This window comes from Thamnophis sirtalis, unplaced genomic scaffold (assembly GCF_051295495.1).
Source record: "Thamnophis sirtalis isolate CommonGarterSnake01/CBP01778 unplaced genomic scaffold, rThaSir2_p1.2 scaffold_10, whole genome shotgun sequence".
NCBI classification, from domain to species: domain Eukaryota; kingdom Metazoa; phylum Chordata; class Lepidosauria; order Squamata; family Natricidae; genus Thamnophis; species Thamnophis sirtalis.
The window spans coordinates 61,717,990-61,735,847 of NW_028261390.1; the positions used below are offsets into that span (position 1 = coordinate 61,717,990).

A 17,858-nucleotide genomic window follows, 5' to 3' on the forward strand; every position below is an offset into this window, starting at 1 on the left:
GTTTGGTGGAAATTACTCAAAGCATTCCAGAGTTATGCGGAATATACACAGAGCCATTTTTTAATATATAGATTAAATTAAATTAAATATATAGCATACCGTCCAATAAGTTTTTAAAATAAAAATTAGGGAAAGCAGTGTAAATAAAAGTGATATAATGAAAGACATGAAGTTCAATATTTCCCTTCCCCAAATATATTGTCTCCTGTAAGAAAGTGAAGGTTTTACTAAATTTTATCCCTGGGGATAATTCTACCTTGGGGGAATCAGGCCATGAAGAGAAGTTGAAATCTCCACTTCTCATGTATTGGCATAAGCATCATCTCAATCATTATCTCCATGTTTTGAGTTAAGGCCGCACAACTCTATATGAAATAATGTGCAGCTTGATACTTTAAAGATTGGAATTCTAGAATCTAATCCAGAGCTGTGATCAGGACCAGAGGTTTAGCCTTTCAAGCTTTAGGACTCGTACCGGAAGCCATCCTCGGGAAACGTCTCTCCAAAGCGTGCTTTGGGCTATTCTATGTGTAATATTTATGTGGTTTATGGTTGGGTGTGGTTTCTTATTGGTTGATTGGTGTATTGATGGCTGGCTATTATGTCATTGGCTGTTGTTTCCTTTTGTTGCCAAGTCCTCAGTTCCTAAGTACTTGATAAGACCATGGCAAATCAGCTTTCCTGTTGACTGATGAGGAGCCCATTTCCTAAACTTCAATCATTTCCCTGGCTATTTTTGTACTTGCTCAGCCAACAATCTAAGTAGCCGTGAAATTGAATGTATCCTTGTTCATTGCTATGTGTGGCTACCAATGAGTTTGGCTCTCCTCATCTGACCCTTCACTTGTGTTTTTGCAATTTGTTGGTTAGCATCTTCCACGTCTATCCTACATAGTCACAGGACCAATCTATGCAGGGGATCCAGTAGATTACATTGGAAATATCTTCCACCTCCAAGCGATCTTTGCAATGCATGATTTATCCTCATATGGTAGCCTCCAGGTGGTGTGCGATACCAACTTGCAGATTTTGTATCTCTCTCCCTTTGAGACTGTGTAAATATTCCAGTATTGTTTCAGAGGTTCTGGAAAGTTCTGTCCTAGGTTCGAGATCAATTGATATATAGATTTTCAGAGATTGACATTTATCTTTTGCTTATTGTTCATGTCTCTTTCCCTACTTTTGCTTGTGTTTTTGTTGTTGCTGTTGTTCCTTTTTTTGGCAACGAACTGTTTTTGATGTTTGTTTGCTGATAAATAAACACCAAGCTGTATTTTTGGTGAGCTGCACTGAGTGGTCTCCATGTTTCCTCTGATCTGGATTGACTGGGAGTGTGTTGGGTGGAAATTAAATTGGAAATTACTTTTAGGAATTTTCTCATACTTGCATGTGCCAGCCATGGACACATACACACGCTTTGGTGATAGTCCATGCGGAGAGAATGTGTATATGTCGAAACAGATGTGAGATATTATTCAGAAGAAAATACATTTGCCTCCTATGATGGCAGCTAAAAAGGGGATGGCAGCATTTCCAGAAGCCAAACTCTACATGTTTCCCTACCTCGTTCTCTTTGCTTATTTTACCAATTGAAGCAAAAGGATGTTTTTGAGACACTCATCCTTTCCAACGAGGCCTTGCAAGAAAGTTGGTATGTCAACCATCCAGTGGTGGGATTCAAATCATTTAACAACCGGTTCTCTGGCCTAATGACCAGCTAGGTAGGCGGGGCTCAGTGGTCATGTGACCATGTGACCATGGCCAACTCAACGTCACTCAGGTCGATGGGCGCTTCGCCTTAGCTGTTACAATGTAATGAGGGTTAACAGGAGAGGCAGTTTCTATAAGCAGGGCAATAAGGATTAGGCTAGAAGCAACATCAGAATGTTTCCCTCCTGCCTTCCTTACAGGATTAGCCCTGTAAAGTGGAAAAAACACAAAATGAGATTTCTTCCAACCACTGGTTCTCCGAACTGTTTAGAAAGTTAACAACCGGTTCTCCCGGATAGGTGCGAACTGGCTGAATCCCACCACTGCAACCATCCCACTCCATTATCTAGCAAAGAAAGACCCCTGGCCCATTGTTTTACCAAGAGTATACTTTACTGAAGATTTAAGTGGTTACATAAGTAGCGAAACTGGATCTGGAGTTTTGCAAGCAAATGATGCAATTAACTTTTCCTTTTCCCAGCCATCCCCCTGTTATCAGTTAGTGTCCAATTAGGTGTTTGTATATTGTTTGGGTAATGGATCCTTGGTTCCCGGACTTTCCAGTTCTGCATTCTTATAGTTGACCTTGGGCTCGATGGTGCTTCTCATGCCTTGAACCAGCACAGCTTGGTTTCCATCCGCCCTACTTCCTCCCTACGTTCAATCCTCTCCCTCCCCACCTCGTTGCTAATGTCAAGTTTGTGATTCTTGGCTAGTAGAATGGCAGCCATGACATGATATTTCAATGCCCCCGTATTATCAGGCATAAATTATCCTTGCAATATATATATGTTATTGGTCAGAGTTAAGAATAGAATAGAATAACAGAGTTGGAAGGGACCTTGGAGGTCTTCTAGTCCAACCCTCTGCTTAGGCAGGAACCCTTACACCATTTCCGACAAATGGTTATCCAACATCTTCTTAAAGACTTCCAGGGTTGGAGCATTCACAACTTCTAGAGGCAAGTTGTTCTACTGATTAATTGTTCTAACAGTCAGGAAATTTCTCCTTAGTTCTAGGTTGCTTCTCTCCTTGATTAGTTTCCACCCATTGCTTCCTGTTCTACCCTCAGGTGTTTGGGAGAATAAGTTGACTCCCTCTTCTTTGTGGCAACCCCTGAGATATTGGAACACTGCTATCATGTCTCCCCTAGTCCTTGTTTTCATTAAACTAGAGAAACCCAATTCCAGCAACCATTTTTTAAATGTTTTAGCCTCAAGTCCCCTAATCATCTTGGTTACTCTTCTCTGCACTCTTTTTAGAGTCCCAACATTAAACATCGTGGTGACCACAGCTGGATGCCGTACTCCAAGTGTGGCCTTACCAAGGCATTATAAAGTGGTATTAACACTTAATGGGATCTTGATTCTATCCCTCTGTTTATGCAGCCTAAAACTGTGCTGGCTTTTTTGGCAGCTGCTGTACCCTGCTAGCTCATATTTAAATGGTTATCCACTAGGACTCCAAGATCCCTTCAGGTTGTTTAAGTCCAGGTTGATCTTAATAAACCTGGTCTTGTGGCATTCACTCCTCAGAAATGAACAACATAGGCTTTAGCCATATTGGACTGCAATATCATTTTGCTAAGTTATGATTCAAAGCTCCCTCAATTATGTCTTGGCCTTAGAACTTGAGGTTTTGTGCAGTATGATTCCCATATAGAATGGGACCAGATGGACTGCAGTCTAAACAAGACTTCATTCCTATTCCAGGCCAGAATTCAGAATACCTGATTTCGAGTTCTCCAATAAACCCACAGGACTCAGTTCTGAGTCTGCTTCCTACCTGTGGCTTGCCTGATCAAAACAGGGAGGTGTTCAGGCAGCAAGAACAGTGGGGGATGGTAAGGAAAGGGGGCATTGGGCTACAAGGATTGGTCTCAGCTAAGCTAGCTTAAAGGGATGCAGTGGCTCAGGGGCTAAGACGCTGAGCTTGTCAATCAGAAAGGTCGGCAGTTCGGCGGTTCGAATCCCTAGTGTCGCGTAGTGGAGTGAGCTCCCGTTACTTGTCCCAGCTGCTGAAAGCACTTAAAAATGCAAGTAGAAAAATAGGAACCACCTTTGATGGGAAGGTAACAGTGTTCCGTGCGCCTTCGGCATTTAGTCATGCCGGCCACATGACCACGGAGACGTCTTCGGACAGCCCTGGCTTTTCAGCTTTGAAACAGAGATGAGCACCGCCCACTAGAGTCAGGAACGACTAGCACATATGTGCGAGGGGAACCTTTACCCTTTTAAGATAGCTTAGTTTCTATCTAGTTCTAGCCAAAGATGTCAAATGGAGGGAAAATACTTCTCGGTGAAGTCAAGGCTTGGAGCGAAGAATGCATTGATGAGAGAATGCAGCACAGTGCTACCCTCCACCCCTTTCCTCCTCCTCCTCCTTCTTTTCTCCCCAAATGTGAGCCTGTTGCCTATTATTCAACCCTGTTTTGTTAAAATTGGAGAACAGAGAGTTTTTTATTCCTTCCCAGAAGTGCCCTTTCAGATTCTGTAACTGCGTGTTCTAATCCCCAGGAAGCCAGAGACCAAGATCAGTCACGACTGGACTCCATGGTGCTACTCATTCTGAAACTGGATCAGCTGGATCAGGATATTGAAAATGCTCTCAGCGAAAGCTCTTCACCATCCGGCACATTGACACAACCAAAAAAGCCCATCTCTGTAAGTCTGTTTGCTCAACTTTTTACTTTTTTCCAGTTGTTTATGTTTACTTGTTGTTTCTTTTTCTTTTCTCACTCCCCCCCCCCGCTGTCCTTTCAGCTCAAGTATCTGCAGTTTCCAAAACTTAAAACACCAAGGTAGATTTTTTTTGTTCTGTTTCTTAGATCTAGCTTTGTCTTCCAGAGGCAGAGAATTATTGTTCTCGTTGTGCCTCCGTGGAGTTCTAGTCTAGAACAGAAGTCTCCAATCTTGGCAACTTTAAGACCTGTGGACTTCAACTTCCAGAATTCCTCAGCCAGCAAAACTTTACGTCCACAGGTCTTAAAGTTACCAAGGTTGGAGGCCCCTGGTCTTGAATATCTGGAGGCAACAAGGCAGACCGAGGTTCTGTTTCTGTCTCTGATCTTTCTCCATGCTTGGGGAAAGATAAGACTCTTAGAAACAATCTGGTCTAAGCTTTCCAAACTTGCCAGAGCTCCTCTATTTTTAAAGGTGGGATTAAAGTCAAACCAATGACATGATCTGATGTAGTTGGTGCTGAATTGGAAATGCTTTGGAAGTATAGATGCAGCTTTGCTCAGTTTAAGCTCAATAGGTTTCAGGGACTGCTTTAAAATCCTGCCTTTCTGAAAAAGAATTTCAGCGTCTGGCCCCAAATAAGTCCATCCAGATTTATTGCACCCAAAGGATTATAGAGAAAGGATAAGTAATTATCCTTTCTATAATTAGGATTATATTTTCTATAATATTCAATAATATTTAGGAATCGGATTGACTCAGGTGCTATTTAAATTGATTAAATTAAACTTTGTTGGATTGCGGAAATTATGGTGTTGCAAGGATTCTGCTACATTCAATACTTGTTTAGACAAATTGTCATCCAACATCTTCTTAAAAACTTCCAGTGTTCCAGCGTTCACAACTTCCAGAGGCAAGTTGTCCCACTGATTAATTGTTATAACCAGTGGTGGGTTCCAAATTTTTTTAGAACCTCTTCTGTAGATGTGGCCTACTTTGTGGGAGTGACTTGCCGGTCATGTGACTGGGTGGGAGTGGCTTGCCAGCCATGTGACTGGGTGGGCATGGTCAACTTGTAAAATGTGGTGAAACTCACTTAACAACGCTCTTGCTTAGCAACCAGGGGTGTTCAAACTTGATAGCTTTAAGACTTGTGGACTTCAATTCCTCCTCCAGTCATGTTGGCTCAGGAACTCTGGCATTGAAGTGTGCAAGTCTTAAAGCTGTCAAGTTACAAGACCCTTGCACCCCTAACCCTTTAGGAAAAAAAACCCCAGGGGTGTTCAAACTTGACAGCTTTAAGACTTGTGGACTTCAACTCCCAGAATTCCTCCTCCAGTCATGTTGGCTCAGGAAAGCTGTCAAGTTACAAGACCCTTGCACCCCTAACCCTTTAGAAAAAAAAACCCAGAGGTGTTCAAACTTGACAGCTTTAAGACTTTAAGGTTTAGATAGGACTCTTAGAGGCGGGCGGGGTGATTGGTGAGCCAGCCAATCAGTGAGCGGTGGGCGGGGCAAGCGTGGTACAGATGGGCAGGGGGAGGGAGCTGGAACCAGTTCTAAACGGCATGGTAGATTTATGGAACCTCTTCTATAGAAGAAGTTAGAACTGGCACGAACCAACCCCTGATTGACACCCATAATTTAAAATGGCATATAGCCATTTTTCTATTTCATATGCACCCCGTATAACCCAACATACTGTTTGATGTGCATGTCCTGCTATATTCAAAGGGACTTCATTGTATGCAATGACTGTAAGCTGGCTTGTGGTCCTTCCTGTAAACGGTACAGAGGGCTTAAAACCCTGGAAAAAAAGTGAATGTTATCAGATGTTGGTTCATATTTTAAATGGAAAAAAAGAAGCAACCAGAGACTTCACCTGCACGAGGCTCCATCTGATGATGTCACTCCAACAGACTCAAGATTCCCAGATGTTATGAAAGGTTTCAAGTGCTTCCAAAGACAAAAGATGAAGATATAATATGATATGCACAGGAATTATCAAGAGAAAACATGCCAGAATTTTGAAACTCCAAACTCCTGAACAAAACTACATTTTATTCTTTTTCTTTTTGTAGGACACCAAAGCTTTGATCTTTAAAGTACTTTTAAAGTACTGCACAAATCAAAAAGAGGGCTGTGAAAATAATTACAAACCCCTCACATGCTGGACATGAATTGTTTCAACTTCTACCCTCAAAACGACGCTATAGGGCACTGCACACCAGAACAACTTGTCACAAGGACAGTTTTTTTCCCCGAAAGCCATCACTCTGCTAAACAAATAATCCCCACAACACTGTCAAATTATCTACTAAGACTGTATTACTATTATTCTTCTCTTCCTTCCTAGTACCTATCTCTTTCCACTGATGACTATAACCATGTTGCTTGTATCTTTAAAATTTATATTGCTTTATTTGTTTCCTAGTATGATTTGACTGCTTATTAGTAACCTATGACTATCACTAAGTGTTGTATCTTTTTATTCTTGATGAATGTATTTTATTCTCCTTACGTACACTGAGAGCATATGCACAATTCCTTGTGTGTCCAATGACACTTGGCCAGTAAAGAATTCTATTCTATTCTGTTCTGTTCTGTTCTGTTCTGTTCTATTCTAAAGTACTTTTCAGTAACAGAACAACAGATATAGGCAACGCTGTTCGTACAATAAGGGGGGGGGGAGAAATGAATATGCTTTACAATGTATTCCACAAAGTTAACAGCACAACAGCATAAAGAATTTGACTTCTCTTTTAAAGGATTCGGAATCACTTCCTGGAGGCACAGTTGACATCATTACTTTAAATAACCAGCAAACGAACATACCATCACCATCACATCCTTTACCTCCTCTTCTCTATGGTGCAGATAAAGCATTTCCTATTCCAATGGCTGGTTCTGGAGCAAAACCAAAGACTCGGGTGAGCTAAAAAAAAAAAAAGACCTTTTAATTTGTATTTCTATGCTGGGAAAAAGGGGACATGGTGGTTCAGTGGCTAAGATGCTGAGCTTGTCGATCAGGAAGGTCGGCGGTTCGAATCCCTAGTGCCGCATAACAGAGTGAGCTCCCGTTACTTGTCCCAGCTTCTGCCAACCTAGCAGTTCGAAAACACATAAAAATGCAAGTATAAAAATAGCGACCACCTTTGGTGAGAAGGTAACAGTGTTTTGTGTGCCTTTGGCGTTTAGTCATGCCGGCCACCTGACCACAGAGACGTCTTCGGACAGCGATGGCTCTTTGGCTTTGAAACAGAGATGAACACCACCCCCTGCCGGGATACTCAATTAATAAAGCTATTTGCGATAAAGAAACATAACTGTAACATAGGCTCCTCTCAGTTTTTAACTTAACCCGAAAATAAAAGGCCTTCTAATATGTATGGATCAGTGGTGGGTTCCTACCAGTTCAGACCATTGGTCAAACCAGTAGTAGTTTAGCGGCCTGGGTCGCTGGAAGTGGCAGCGACCCAGGCCTGCCACGCCCCCAAACCGGTTTCCCGGGCAGCAGCACCATCTTGTTTTTCAGTTCCGCTTACGCGCAGAACAATTTTAATTTCACTGTGCATGCGCGTGCTGCACGCACATGAATGAACCAGCAGTAGTGCCTGCCAGAACCCACCCCTGGTATGGACCTCTACCCGTGTAACAGGATGCTGTTCTTACATTCCTCCAAAAGAATTACTCTTTGTATTTGACTGCAGTAATGTCGAATAACGTATTCGTTATCTACTAAATTACCCATTGTACTTGGGCTTTAGAAAGCGAGCTTGTCCATTATTTTAAAGCAGCATTGTGATAAATCTTCCATTGTAATCAGTGGTGAATGCTTGAGAGAGATTTTCCTGCTTTTTTTTTTTTTTTTTTTTTGCTTTTTTGTACTGGATGCCCCAACCAAGAAAAAATTAATCGTTTCTTATTTGAACATTTTAGTGGTTAAATCTTGGATTATTATAAATTCCATGTATGTTTGTTGCAGCGATTTCTTGTTCGATGTAAGTACAATTGACTGATAGATTGAGTAAATACAACTTATTGTAGCGCTTTTATGGCAAAGTCCACATAAATAGTTTGCCAACTTAGAACAACTCTGACAGTGGTTCATGGCCTTTTCATAAGTCCCCTATTGCTGGATAGCAATATCTCACAGACATTATTTAACCATTTATGTTGCCTTAGAAGAAAGAATCACACTGGGCTCCCCCTTGGCTTTTCTGATAGTAGACAGGGTTGATGACTGTAGAACTTATTACCTATTTTCACTACATATATTCAACTTGACAGTTAGACCGTGGAATCATGGAGATTCAGAAGGATAAAGCCAAGCAATTTGATATTTTTTAAAAATTTGGTTTGTCAAACATGTACAAGATCGCAGGTATAAGTATAAACATGGATATGAACAAAGGAAATGAATACAAATAAATGGGGACAGTAGGACAGGGACTGTGGGCACATTGGTGCGCTTATGCACGCCCCCTTTACGGACCTCTTAGGAATGTGTTGAGGTCCACGGTAGACAGTTTGAGGTTGAAGCTGTGGGGGTTTGAGGATGTAACAACGGAGTCATGTAGAACATTCCAGGCATTGACCACTCTGTTGCTGAAGTCATATTGTCTGCCATCGAGTTTGGAGCGGTTTACCTTGAGTTTGTTTCTATTGTTTTCCTGCGTATTATTGAGGTTGAAGCTGAAGTAGTCATTGACAGATAGGACATTGTAGCAGATAATTTTGTGTACTATGGTTAGGTCAGACAGTAGGTGGCATAGTTCCAGGTTGACCAAGCCCAAAATTTCAAGGCTGGTGGCATAAGGGATTCTGTTGTGAGCAGAGGAGTGGAGGACCTCTGGACTTGCTCAGTTGTGTTAATGTCCGATATACAGTGTGGATTCCAGGCAGACAAGATATTGCAATCTGAGGTAATACATAATGTTCACTAACAAGTTTGCTCTGCTCTATTTGTTGTCCAATAATTCACTAATTACTGTATATTCCTTATGATGGCTTTGAGAAGACCAGAATGAAGAGCCGAGGTGGCGCAGTGGTTAAATGCAGCACTGCAGGCTACTTCAGCTGACTGCAGTTCTGCAGTTTGGCTGTTCAAATCCCACCGGCTCAGGGTTGACTCAGCCTTCCATCCTTCCGAGATGGGTAAAATGAGGACCCGGATTGTTGTTGGGGGCAATATGCTGACTCTGTAAACCGCTTAGAGAGGGCTGAAAGCCCTATGAAGCGGTATATAAGTCTAACTGCTATACTGCAATTGCTATTGCTATTGATCTTTCTCCTCGCAGAAAATTTTAAACCTCTATGGAAGCCATTTTCAGTAAAAGAAAGAATCGTCGTATTATCCAGTAGAGTTTGGGGGTGGCGGGGATTACTCAGATATTTTGGGGGAATAGAAGTTAGCTTCATTTCAGGATGAAATTAGAGAATCAACATAAAAACTGAACAAAACCGAAGCCAGCATTTGCAATTCTTTTTAAAAAAAATTTATTTTAAACACATAAACACATCAACAAAAACAAACACATGACTTAAAACAACATAGGAACAAGAAGTTCCATCATATATCATACAGCAGTTCCGTATCGGTTTCTTTACAGTTAGCATTTTCCCTCCTATACATTTCTATCTGGCATTCATGGTCTCCTTATTCGTTATCCATTTTTATGTACTATTCTATGTTTATTTATACTTAGCTATTTATAACAAAATATTGTTTACCTATATTATGCTTTATATTCTTACTATCATTTATTCTCTTACATACAATTCTAGGTATACATTCACATAGTTATTCTTTTTCTTTGCCATTCTTATACCTTTGTTATTCCATTTAAAAGGTTATAATATACAGTTTGGGTTGCTTTGTTTACCATCCCTAGCGCCTGTTGTAACACCACCTTATTTTCCCTTTCTTTTCTCCCTTCCTTCCTCCTCTCCTTCCCCTTCCTTCTTCCCTTACCTCTCCCCTACTCCTACCCTCTCTCTTTCCCTTCCTACCCTCTCTCCTTCTCTTTCTCTCCCTTCCACCCTCCTCTCCTTACCTCTTCTTTCTTCCCTTGCCTCTCCTCCACTCTTCTTCTTCCCTTTCTACTATCTCTCCTTCTCTTTCACTCCCTTCCACCCTCCTCTCCTTTTCCTTCCTTCTTCCCTCCCTTCTCTACTTCCTTCCTCCTCTCCTTCTCCTTCCTTCTTCCCTTACCTCTTCCCTACTCCTGCTCTCTCTCTCTTCCCCTTCCTACCCACTCTCCTTCTCTTTCTCTCCCTTCCCAGCATTTGCAATTCTGTTTGGATATTGAATGGGTATCTTTTTAATCAAATATCTCTGGAAAAATATACTTCACATCTCGTCCCTTTCTTAGAAAGGCTTCTGATAAGAATAAAAACATGACAATCCATGGAACAAGCCCCCAAGGTTTTGCTAAAGTCTATTCCTATTTGTAGCATCAAAAGCCAACCTAAAATCCTCAAAAGCAATTTAAGAAAGGCTTAAAAATGGAAAATTCCAGCCAGACTCATAATGAGTTAATTAAAGCAGAGTCTCTTTTGAAAAGCTTCCTTCCCACAGATGTCACATCTGGAGTGTGTTGCATCTTCTCAGACCAGATGAACATCCCCGTCTGCCTTTCAGTCTCCCAAACAATCACTCACCCCACATTACCCCCATTAACGTTCACAGAGATGTCTACTTTTAGGTAACAAAACACATCCTGGAAGGTTTCCAAATAACATGTTGTCATCCTCCAGCTAGAAACCTGACAGTAGTTATGCTGCTATGCTGTGAAACACGGCACAAGAATCACTGCATCTCGTTCTGCTCCTGGTAAAAAATATCTGAGTGGACTGCATGAACAGAATAATTATTCAGAATTACAGGATGACAGTTTATGCGACCAAAATTCTTCTGTGACCCACATTCTTTAGCTGCCACTGCCCCCCATCCTTCACCCAGTAGTTACAGATGGTCTGGTTCTTGCTTCAGTCCACTGGAAGCGTCTTTCCCGCATAGTCAAAACTGCGCGTCCCAATTGTTTTCAGGTATACCGAACTGCCCCATAGAAACTGCAGATTGGGCTAATTTAGAAATGAATAGCGAGGAAGCAAAGACTAAAGTTTCCTTGTTTTAATGGACTGGCTGTCTGCCCAAATCATAATCAAATGTGAGATACAGATAGTCCTCAACCTATGACCACAGTTGAGCCTGGAATTTGTGTTGCTAAGTGAGAAATTTGTTAAGTGAGTTTTGCCTCGTTTTACAACTTTTCTTGCCACATTTGTTAACTATTACAGTAGTTAAATTAGTGACACCAGCGGTGGGATTCACTTACCTTCCCTACCGGTTCTCAAATGTGCGCATGTCTGCGCATGCGCACCGCCTTCTGTGCATGTGCAGTGCTCACGCATTACATTGGGGGGGCGGAGCCTCCCGCAGCTGATGCTATCGGTTTACCCGAACCAGGGAGAGCCGGCTGAATACCACCTCCAATTAACACGATTCTTAAGTTGATCTGGCTTCCCCATTGACTTTGCTTGCCAGAAGGTTGCAAAAGGGAAACACTGCAATCGTCATAAATATGAACCAGTTTTCAAGCATCTGACTATAAATCACATGACCATGGGGCTGCTGTAACAGTCGTAAGTGTGGGATGTGGTCATAAGACACTTGTTTTCAGTACCATTGTAACTTTGAAGGGTCCCTAATTGTTGTTAGCCAAGGACTACCTGAATGGACTCCCTGCTGGTCTGGATTGCAGTGTGTGGGCAAAACACCAGAGGAGGGTTCCTACCAGTTCGGCTCGGTTTGGCCGAGTAGGTAGTAACTCAGTCTGCCACACCCCTGAACCAGTTCTACTGCACATGGACCCGTGCAAAGCACTCCCAAGCCCGAAGCGCATCCCAGAACTAGAAGAAGCTGGAACCCACCCCTGCAAAACACCCAGGATGGTGCTTATTCTGGATTTTTAAGAAGAGACTGGACAGCCAGGTGTCTGAAATGGTATAAGGTCTCCCGTTTGAGCAGGGGGTTGGACTAGAAGACCAAGATGCTGTGGGGAGGGCCGTTCATCGGAAACAAGCACTGAATTCATGGAGTTTTGTATGCTGTTGCTGACATCTGGAGTTTGCTGGACTTCTTGCCTTATTGCTGCCTCGTTCCTTTGCCTCGTTGGGCTTCTTGCCTGGAAGCCATCATGCTAACAGTGTTTTGCTGGACTACTCATCCGTAGGGGCTGCTGGAGGTGTGCATGAGCACTCTGCTCTGGGACTTGCCATAAATGTGGGAGCGTTTGGGGGAAAGTTGGAGCCAGAAAGAGAAACTATCAGCTGGGTGTGTTGCTTCTATGCCTTGCCCCAAGTCATCACAGAAGCATTCAGAGTAACAGAATAAGAGAGTTGGAAGTCTTCTTTTTTTTAATATATATTTTTATTCTTTTTCTTAAAACAAAACAAAAGAACACATACAAAACAAGAGCAAAATAAAAAAACTTTCCTCCATTTCATCAAGCATGTTGTTTGGTTACAAGTTTTTGTGCATCGATTCGTGTGTGTGTGTGTGTGTGTGTGTGTGTGTGTGTGTGTGTATGTGTATGTATGTATATATATATATATATATATATATATATATATATATATATATATATATATATATATATATATATATATATATATATATATATATGTATATATTTTACACAGACAACACATACACACAACAATTTTAAAAAAAGGATCATCACATACAGCATGTCGTTTGGTTACAAGTGTTTTAACATCCATCTTCTCAAATAACATTTACCATCACAGATTTTTCAACTAGTATAACTAAATACCTCACTTTCATTGTATAGTATATGTTCAATTACAATAAGTATTATTTTTTTCCAATAAATCATAATTCCCTTACATTCTTGATTGTCTATTTGATAACAGTATACCTTTAATGCATCGATTCTTAAGATTAAGAATAACATCACTGGTTTTGCATTAAACATAACTGAATATTTCGCTGTCATTGAGCATTATGTGTTCAAATTACCATTAACATTCTTTCATTGGTAACAATCCTTATTTCCTTGAAGTCATAATTATCTGTCAAATAACAATGAGTCTTTAAAGTATTATAATATCACCTATCTCCAAGGAGAAAGAGCGGAAATTAGAACAAAGAATTCCCATTAATTTGTAATATACACTCATATTTTCAATTGACCAAAATGTCACCAATCATCCAGAGTTCCAAGAATAGTTTTCCATTATTAATTATTAATCCATATAGTGGTTAAGTATTTCAAATCATATGTATATCAATTGTTCATTACATCATCATTGGTCTGTTTAATATACAAAGATCTTTCTAATATAAAATGGTCATTGCATACAATTATACCGAAGTGTTCAAATCATCCCACTCTTATACAGAGAGTTGGAAGTCTTCTAATGCAACCTTCTGCTCAGGCAGGAAACCGACACTATTTCAGACAAATGCTTGCCCAATCTCTCCTTCAAAACTTCCAGCCAATAAAAGTTGAAGGGAGTAATGAGCTGTAAGACAGGTGTGAAAACAGAAGCAAGGAAAGTTAATTGACTTAATGGGCCATTTTTGCATCAACTGCAAGATAATAAAAATGGCAGCTGCTCATCAGTGGACAACTTAAAAGCTTGGCAGGATGAAATAGTTGGAGGGGAGGAAACCCAACCAAATGCTGGAGCCAATTGGAGTTGAGGCTTCGCTAAAAGGTAAAGAGAAACTTCAGGCAATCCACTGAAGAAGACATCACTGTCTATCTGAGATGGACAGTCAACTCTCTGATCAATTTGGACAGAATATATATTTTATAACTATTCCAAACTCAAAGTAGAAATTACTAGAAATCAATGACTCTGTTATAGCAAAATTCAGGAAACATTGATTCCCCCCCCCTAGGATTTAATTAGTTCCACTGTAAGTGCAGAAAGATGTCATAGTCAATAAGTACTTAATGTTTGAATAAAATCCAACACAGCTGTAATTTTTCTATCATTGTATATATTAAAGAAAATTACATCACTATTGACTTTTACTTTTTAAAAAGAAATTCATTATGGGTGTCAATTGCAAGAGGATTTGCTATGCCTGGTCCCCTTCCCAATAAAAACCCTGTGAAATGTTAGAGTGAATAGAAGGGGAACTCAGCAAATTTGCAAATAACTTTGAAGCTGGCAGGAATAGCCAACACCCCAGAAGATAGGCTCATGATCCAGAAGGATTTCAACAGACTTGAATACTGGGGCCTGCCCAGTGGTGGGATTCAGCCAGTTCGCACCACTTCGGGAGAACTGGTTGTTAACCGTTTGAGCAGTTTGGTGAACTGGTTGTTGGAAGAAATCATTAGGGCAGAGAACCGGTTGTTAAATTATTTGAATCCCATCGCTGGCCCTGCCTAACAAAAATGAAATTGTGAAATTGTGAGAAAAGTAAGGTTTTAAACTTAGGCAAGAAATACCATGTACAGTTATAGAGCTGGCTCAACAGCAATAACTGCAAGAGAGATCTAGGAGTCTTAGTAGAGAAACATTCAATATGAGCCAGCCATGTGCAGCAGCTGCCCAAAAAGCCAACACAGTTCTAGGCTGCATAAACGGAGGGATAGAATCAAGATCACGTGAAGTGTTAATACCACTTTATAATATCTTGGTAAGGCCACACTTGGAATACTGCATTCAGTTTTGGTCGCCACGATGTAGAAAAGATGTGGAGATTCTAGAAAGAGTGCAGAGAAGAGCAAGGAAGATTATTAGGGGACTGGAGGCTAAAACATAGGAAAGACCTGTGTTTAGTCTAGTGAAAAGAGGGGTGACATGTTCGCAGTGTTCTGATATTTGAGAGGTTGCCACAAAGAAGAGGCAGGTCAACCTATTTACCAAAGCACCAGAAAGCAAGGGAAGAAGCAATGGGTGGAAACTAATCAGGGAGAGAAGCAACTTAGAACTAAGGAGAAATTTCCTGACAGTGAGGACAATTAACCCGTGGAACGGCTTGCCTTCAGAAGTTCTAGCTACTCCATCACTGGAGGTTTTTAACAAGAGATTGAACAGCCATTTGTCCAGAACGGTGCAAAGTCTCCCGCTTATGCAAGGGGTTGGATTAGAACCGTGATGGTGAACCTATGGCACACATGCTGCAGGTGGCACACAGAGCCCTCTCTGTGGGCATGCAAGCCATTGCCCCAGTCAACTCAACCTCGCATGTGCATACACCTCCCTCCAACCAGCTGGTTTTGGGGTCTCCATCGGGAGGGGGGTACGTGCAGGGGGTTGTGTGAGCATTAATGGGGGAGGGGGCAAGGGGATGTCACACGTGCATGCGCAGGGGTAGGGTACATGCAGGGGTCACATGCTCAAGCACAGTGGGTCAGAACATGCACAGGGGGGGTCGCACGTGCATTGCATTATTTTTTGGCATGTAGCGGCGAAAAGATTCGCCATCACTGGACCAGAAGCTCTCTAACTCTGTTATTCCATTAAGTGACTGCTCTACAGTCGCGCAGTGATTTTCGCAACTGAACATTGACTGGTTTTCTCACCTCCTGTTTAACTACTACATTACACCTTTTAATTTTGACGTATTCCGTTTTGCCCATATCTGGTAAGCAAAGATGCATTTTGCTGTAGCTGTGAAAGGCTCACCGCAACATAGTTGTTCGGCTTGGTATGTGCTGTCAGGGTCATCTGTATGTTATTGATTTAATCACTTTAGGCATTTATTTGCCAGCCTCTGACACAGACACGGATTTCTAAACGTTGAACTATGCATTTGGCAACTCTAAGCCACAAAGGAATGTGTATCAGTCTGAAAAAGACAAGAGTCAGCAGTCTCTTGCCCCAGTAAGCATGAGAAACTTTAGGAAAACAAAGTTAACAAGGACAAGGGGGAAGGAGAGAAATGTGCCAGATGTCACTGTCCGATGAAGAAACATGTCACACAGCTCTGGGCAACTACCAGAGCTCTTCTGTGCATTTAGAGCTATGCAGAGTCTATGTGACTGTAAAACCATAGTTATCCTTTTTTGCAGTCTACTACAGTAGAGATAGCATCAAGCAGGGTTCCAAGCCACCACACAATCCCTGAATCTCTGAATTGGCAGTAGAAATGGACGGTGACGTTTACGCAGATGGGAAAAGCAGAAGCCACGATACCCCATTTCTCTGAAAATAAGACCTCCCTCCAATTGGGCTTTTGAGCGCATGTGCTAAAAATAAGCCCTCCCCTGAAAATAAAACCCTCCCCAAAAACATTGCAACACAGCAGCAGCCATGAGGTGACCACGTTTGCTGCTTCCTGCACCTCAAAAATAATAAGACCTCCCCGAAAATAAGGCCAAGTGCTTGTTTTGGGGGGGGGGGTCAAAAAAATAAGACCCTGTCTTATTTTCAGGAAAACCCAGTCGTGGCAAATTGGAGGAAAAGGTTCCCAAATTTGAATGACAACAAGAACAACAACAACAACAAAAGCTTTCTGTGTTCCATATTTATAATTTGCATTGCAAATATATACACACACACACACACACGATCCAATGCCTATTGATTTCTGAAGCTTAAGGTTCAGTGCCAATGTTTCAACAGATAAGAAATACCTCTAAAAAGGCACCTTTTAATGTTCCAATCACAATTTGGGGTGTCCTTCTAAGTCAAGAGTGTCAAACTCAAGGCCCAGGGGCCGGATTGGTGAAAGATCGGCCCTCAGGGCCCTGCCAATAAAAACGGAGCTTGGGAGGGGCGAGGGCAGCCCTTCTGTGCTCTGTTTTCATTGGCAGAAGGTTGCAGGAGGCCATCGCAGCCAAAAATGGAGCTCGGGACCTTGTTTTCGCTGGCAAAGTGCTCGGGCCCCCACAGGCTCCCCAACATGAGTGATGTTGAGCTGGCCACACCCTGCCCCCCCAAACACAACCCTGATATGGCCCTCAATGAAATTGAGTTTGACACCCCTGTTCTAAGTGATGATTGTTAGCAATGCAGAACACAGTTTTCGCTATGGCCCCGAGTTGCTTATTTTTCACATCCTATTGTTAAGTTGGGGTGAATGAAGAGACTAGCATGGTGACTTCAACCCTTTATTGAGTAGAATGGTACATCAAAGTGGCTGGCTCTCTGACAACTCCCTCTCTTAAAGGGACCTGTCAGGCAGCTCAGCCAATGAGATTGCTCTTTTATTCTGCCGCTCAATTGCACCAATGATCTTATAGTATGGGTGTTCCTATTTAAGACACAGACCTGAGTGAAGCCTCTCTCTAAAGGCTTCACTCTCTATTTACATATGTAACATCAATTAAGGAAGATTTTGCCCGAATCCAAGTACTCCTCCCACATTCTCTCATTGCAGGTCAGCAGTAGAGCAATTCCTTTCAGAGGAAGAGAGAAAGATGAGAGAGAGAAAGAGAGGGAGGGAGGGATCAAGATGCTGGAGATGGAAGTGGA

General features: G+C 41.8%; 1 protein-coding gene across 1 annotated transcript in view; it reads left to right on the forward strand.

Annotated features, from left to right (window-relative positions):
• The window catches only part of DLC1 (DLC1 Rho GTPase activating protein), a 275,133-nt gene that overhangs the window by 57,361 nt on the left and 199,914 nt on the right, over nt 1-17,858 (forward strand). Inside the window, exons 2-3 of the mRNA XM_087724698.1 lie at nt 4,227-4,373; nt 7,160-7,321. Coding sequence (XP_087580824.1) covers nt 4,227-4,373; nt 7,160-7,321 — 309 coding nt within the window. The remainder of the gene's footprint in view (nt 1-4,226; nt 4,374-7,159; nt 7,322-17,858) is intronic.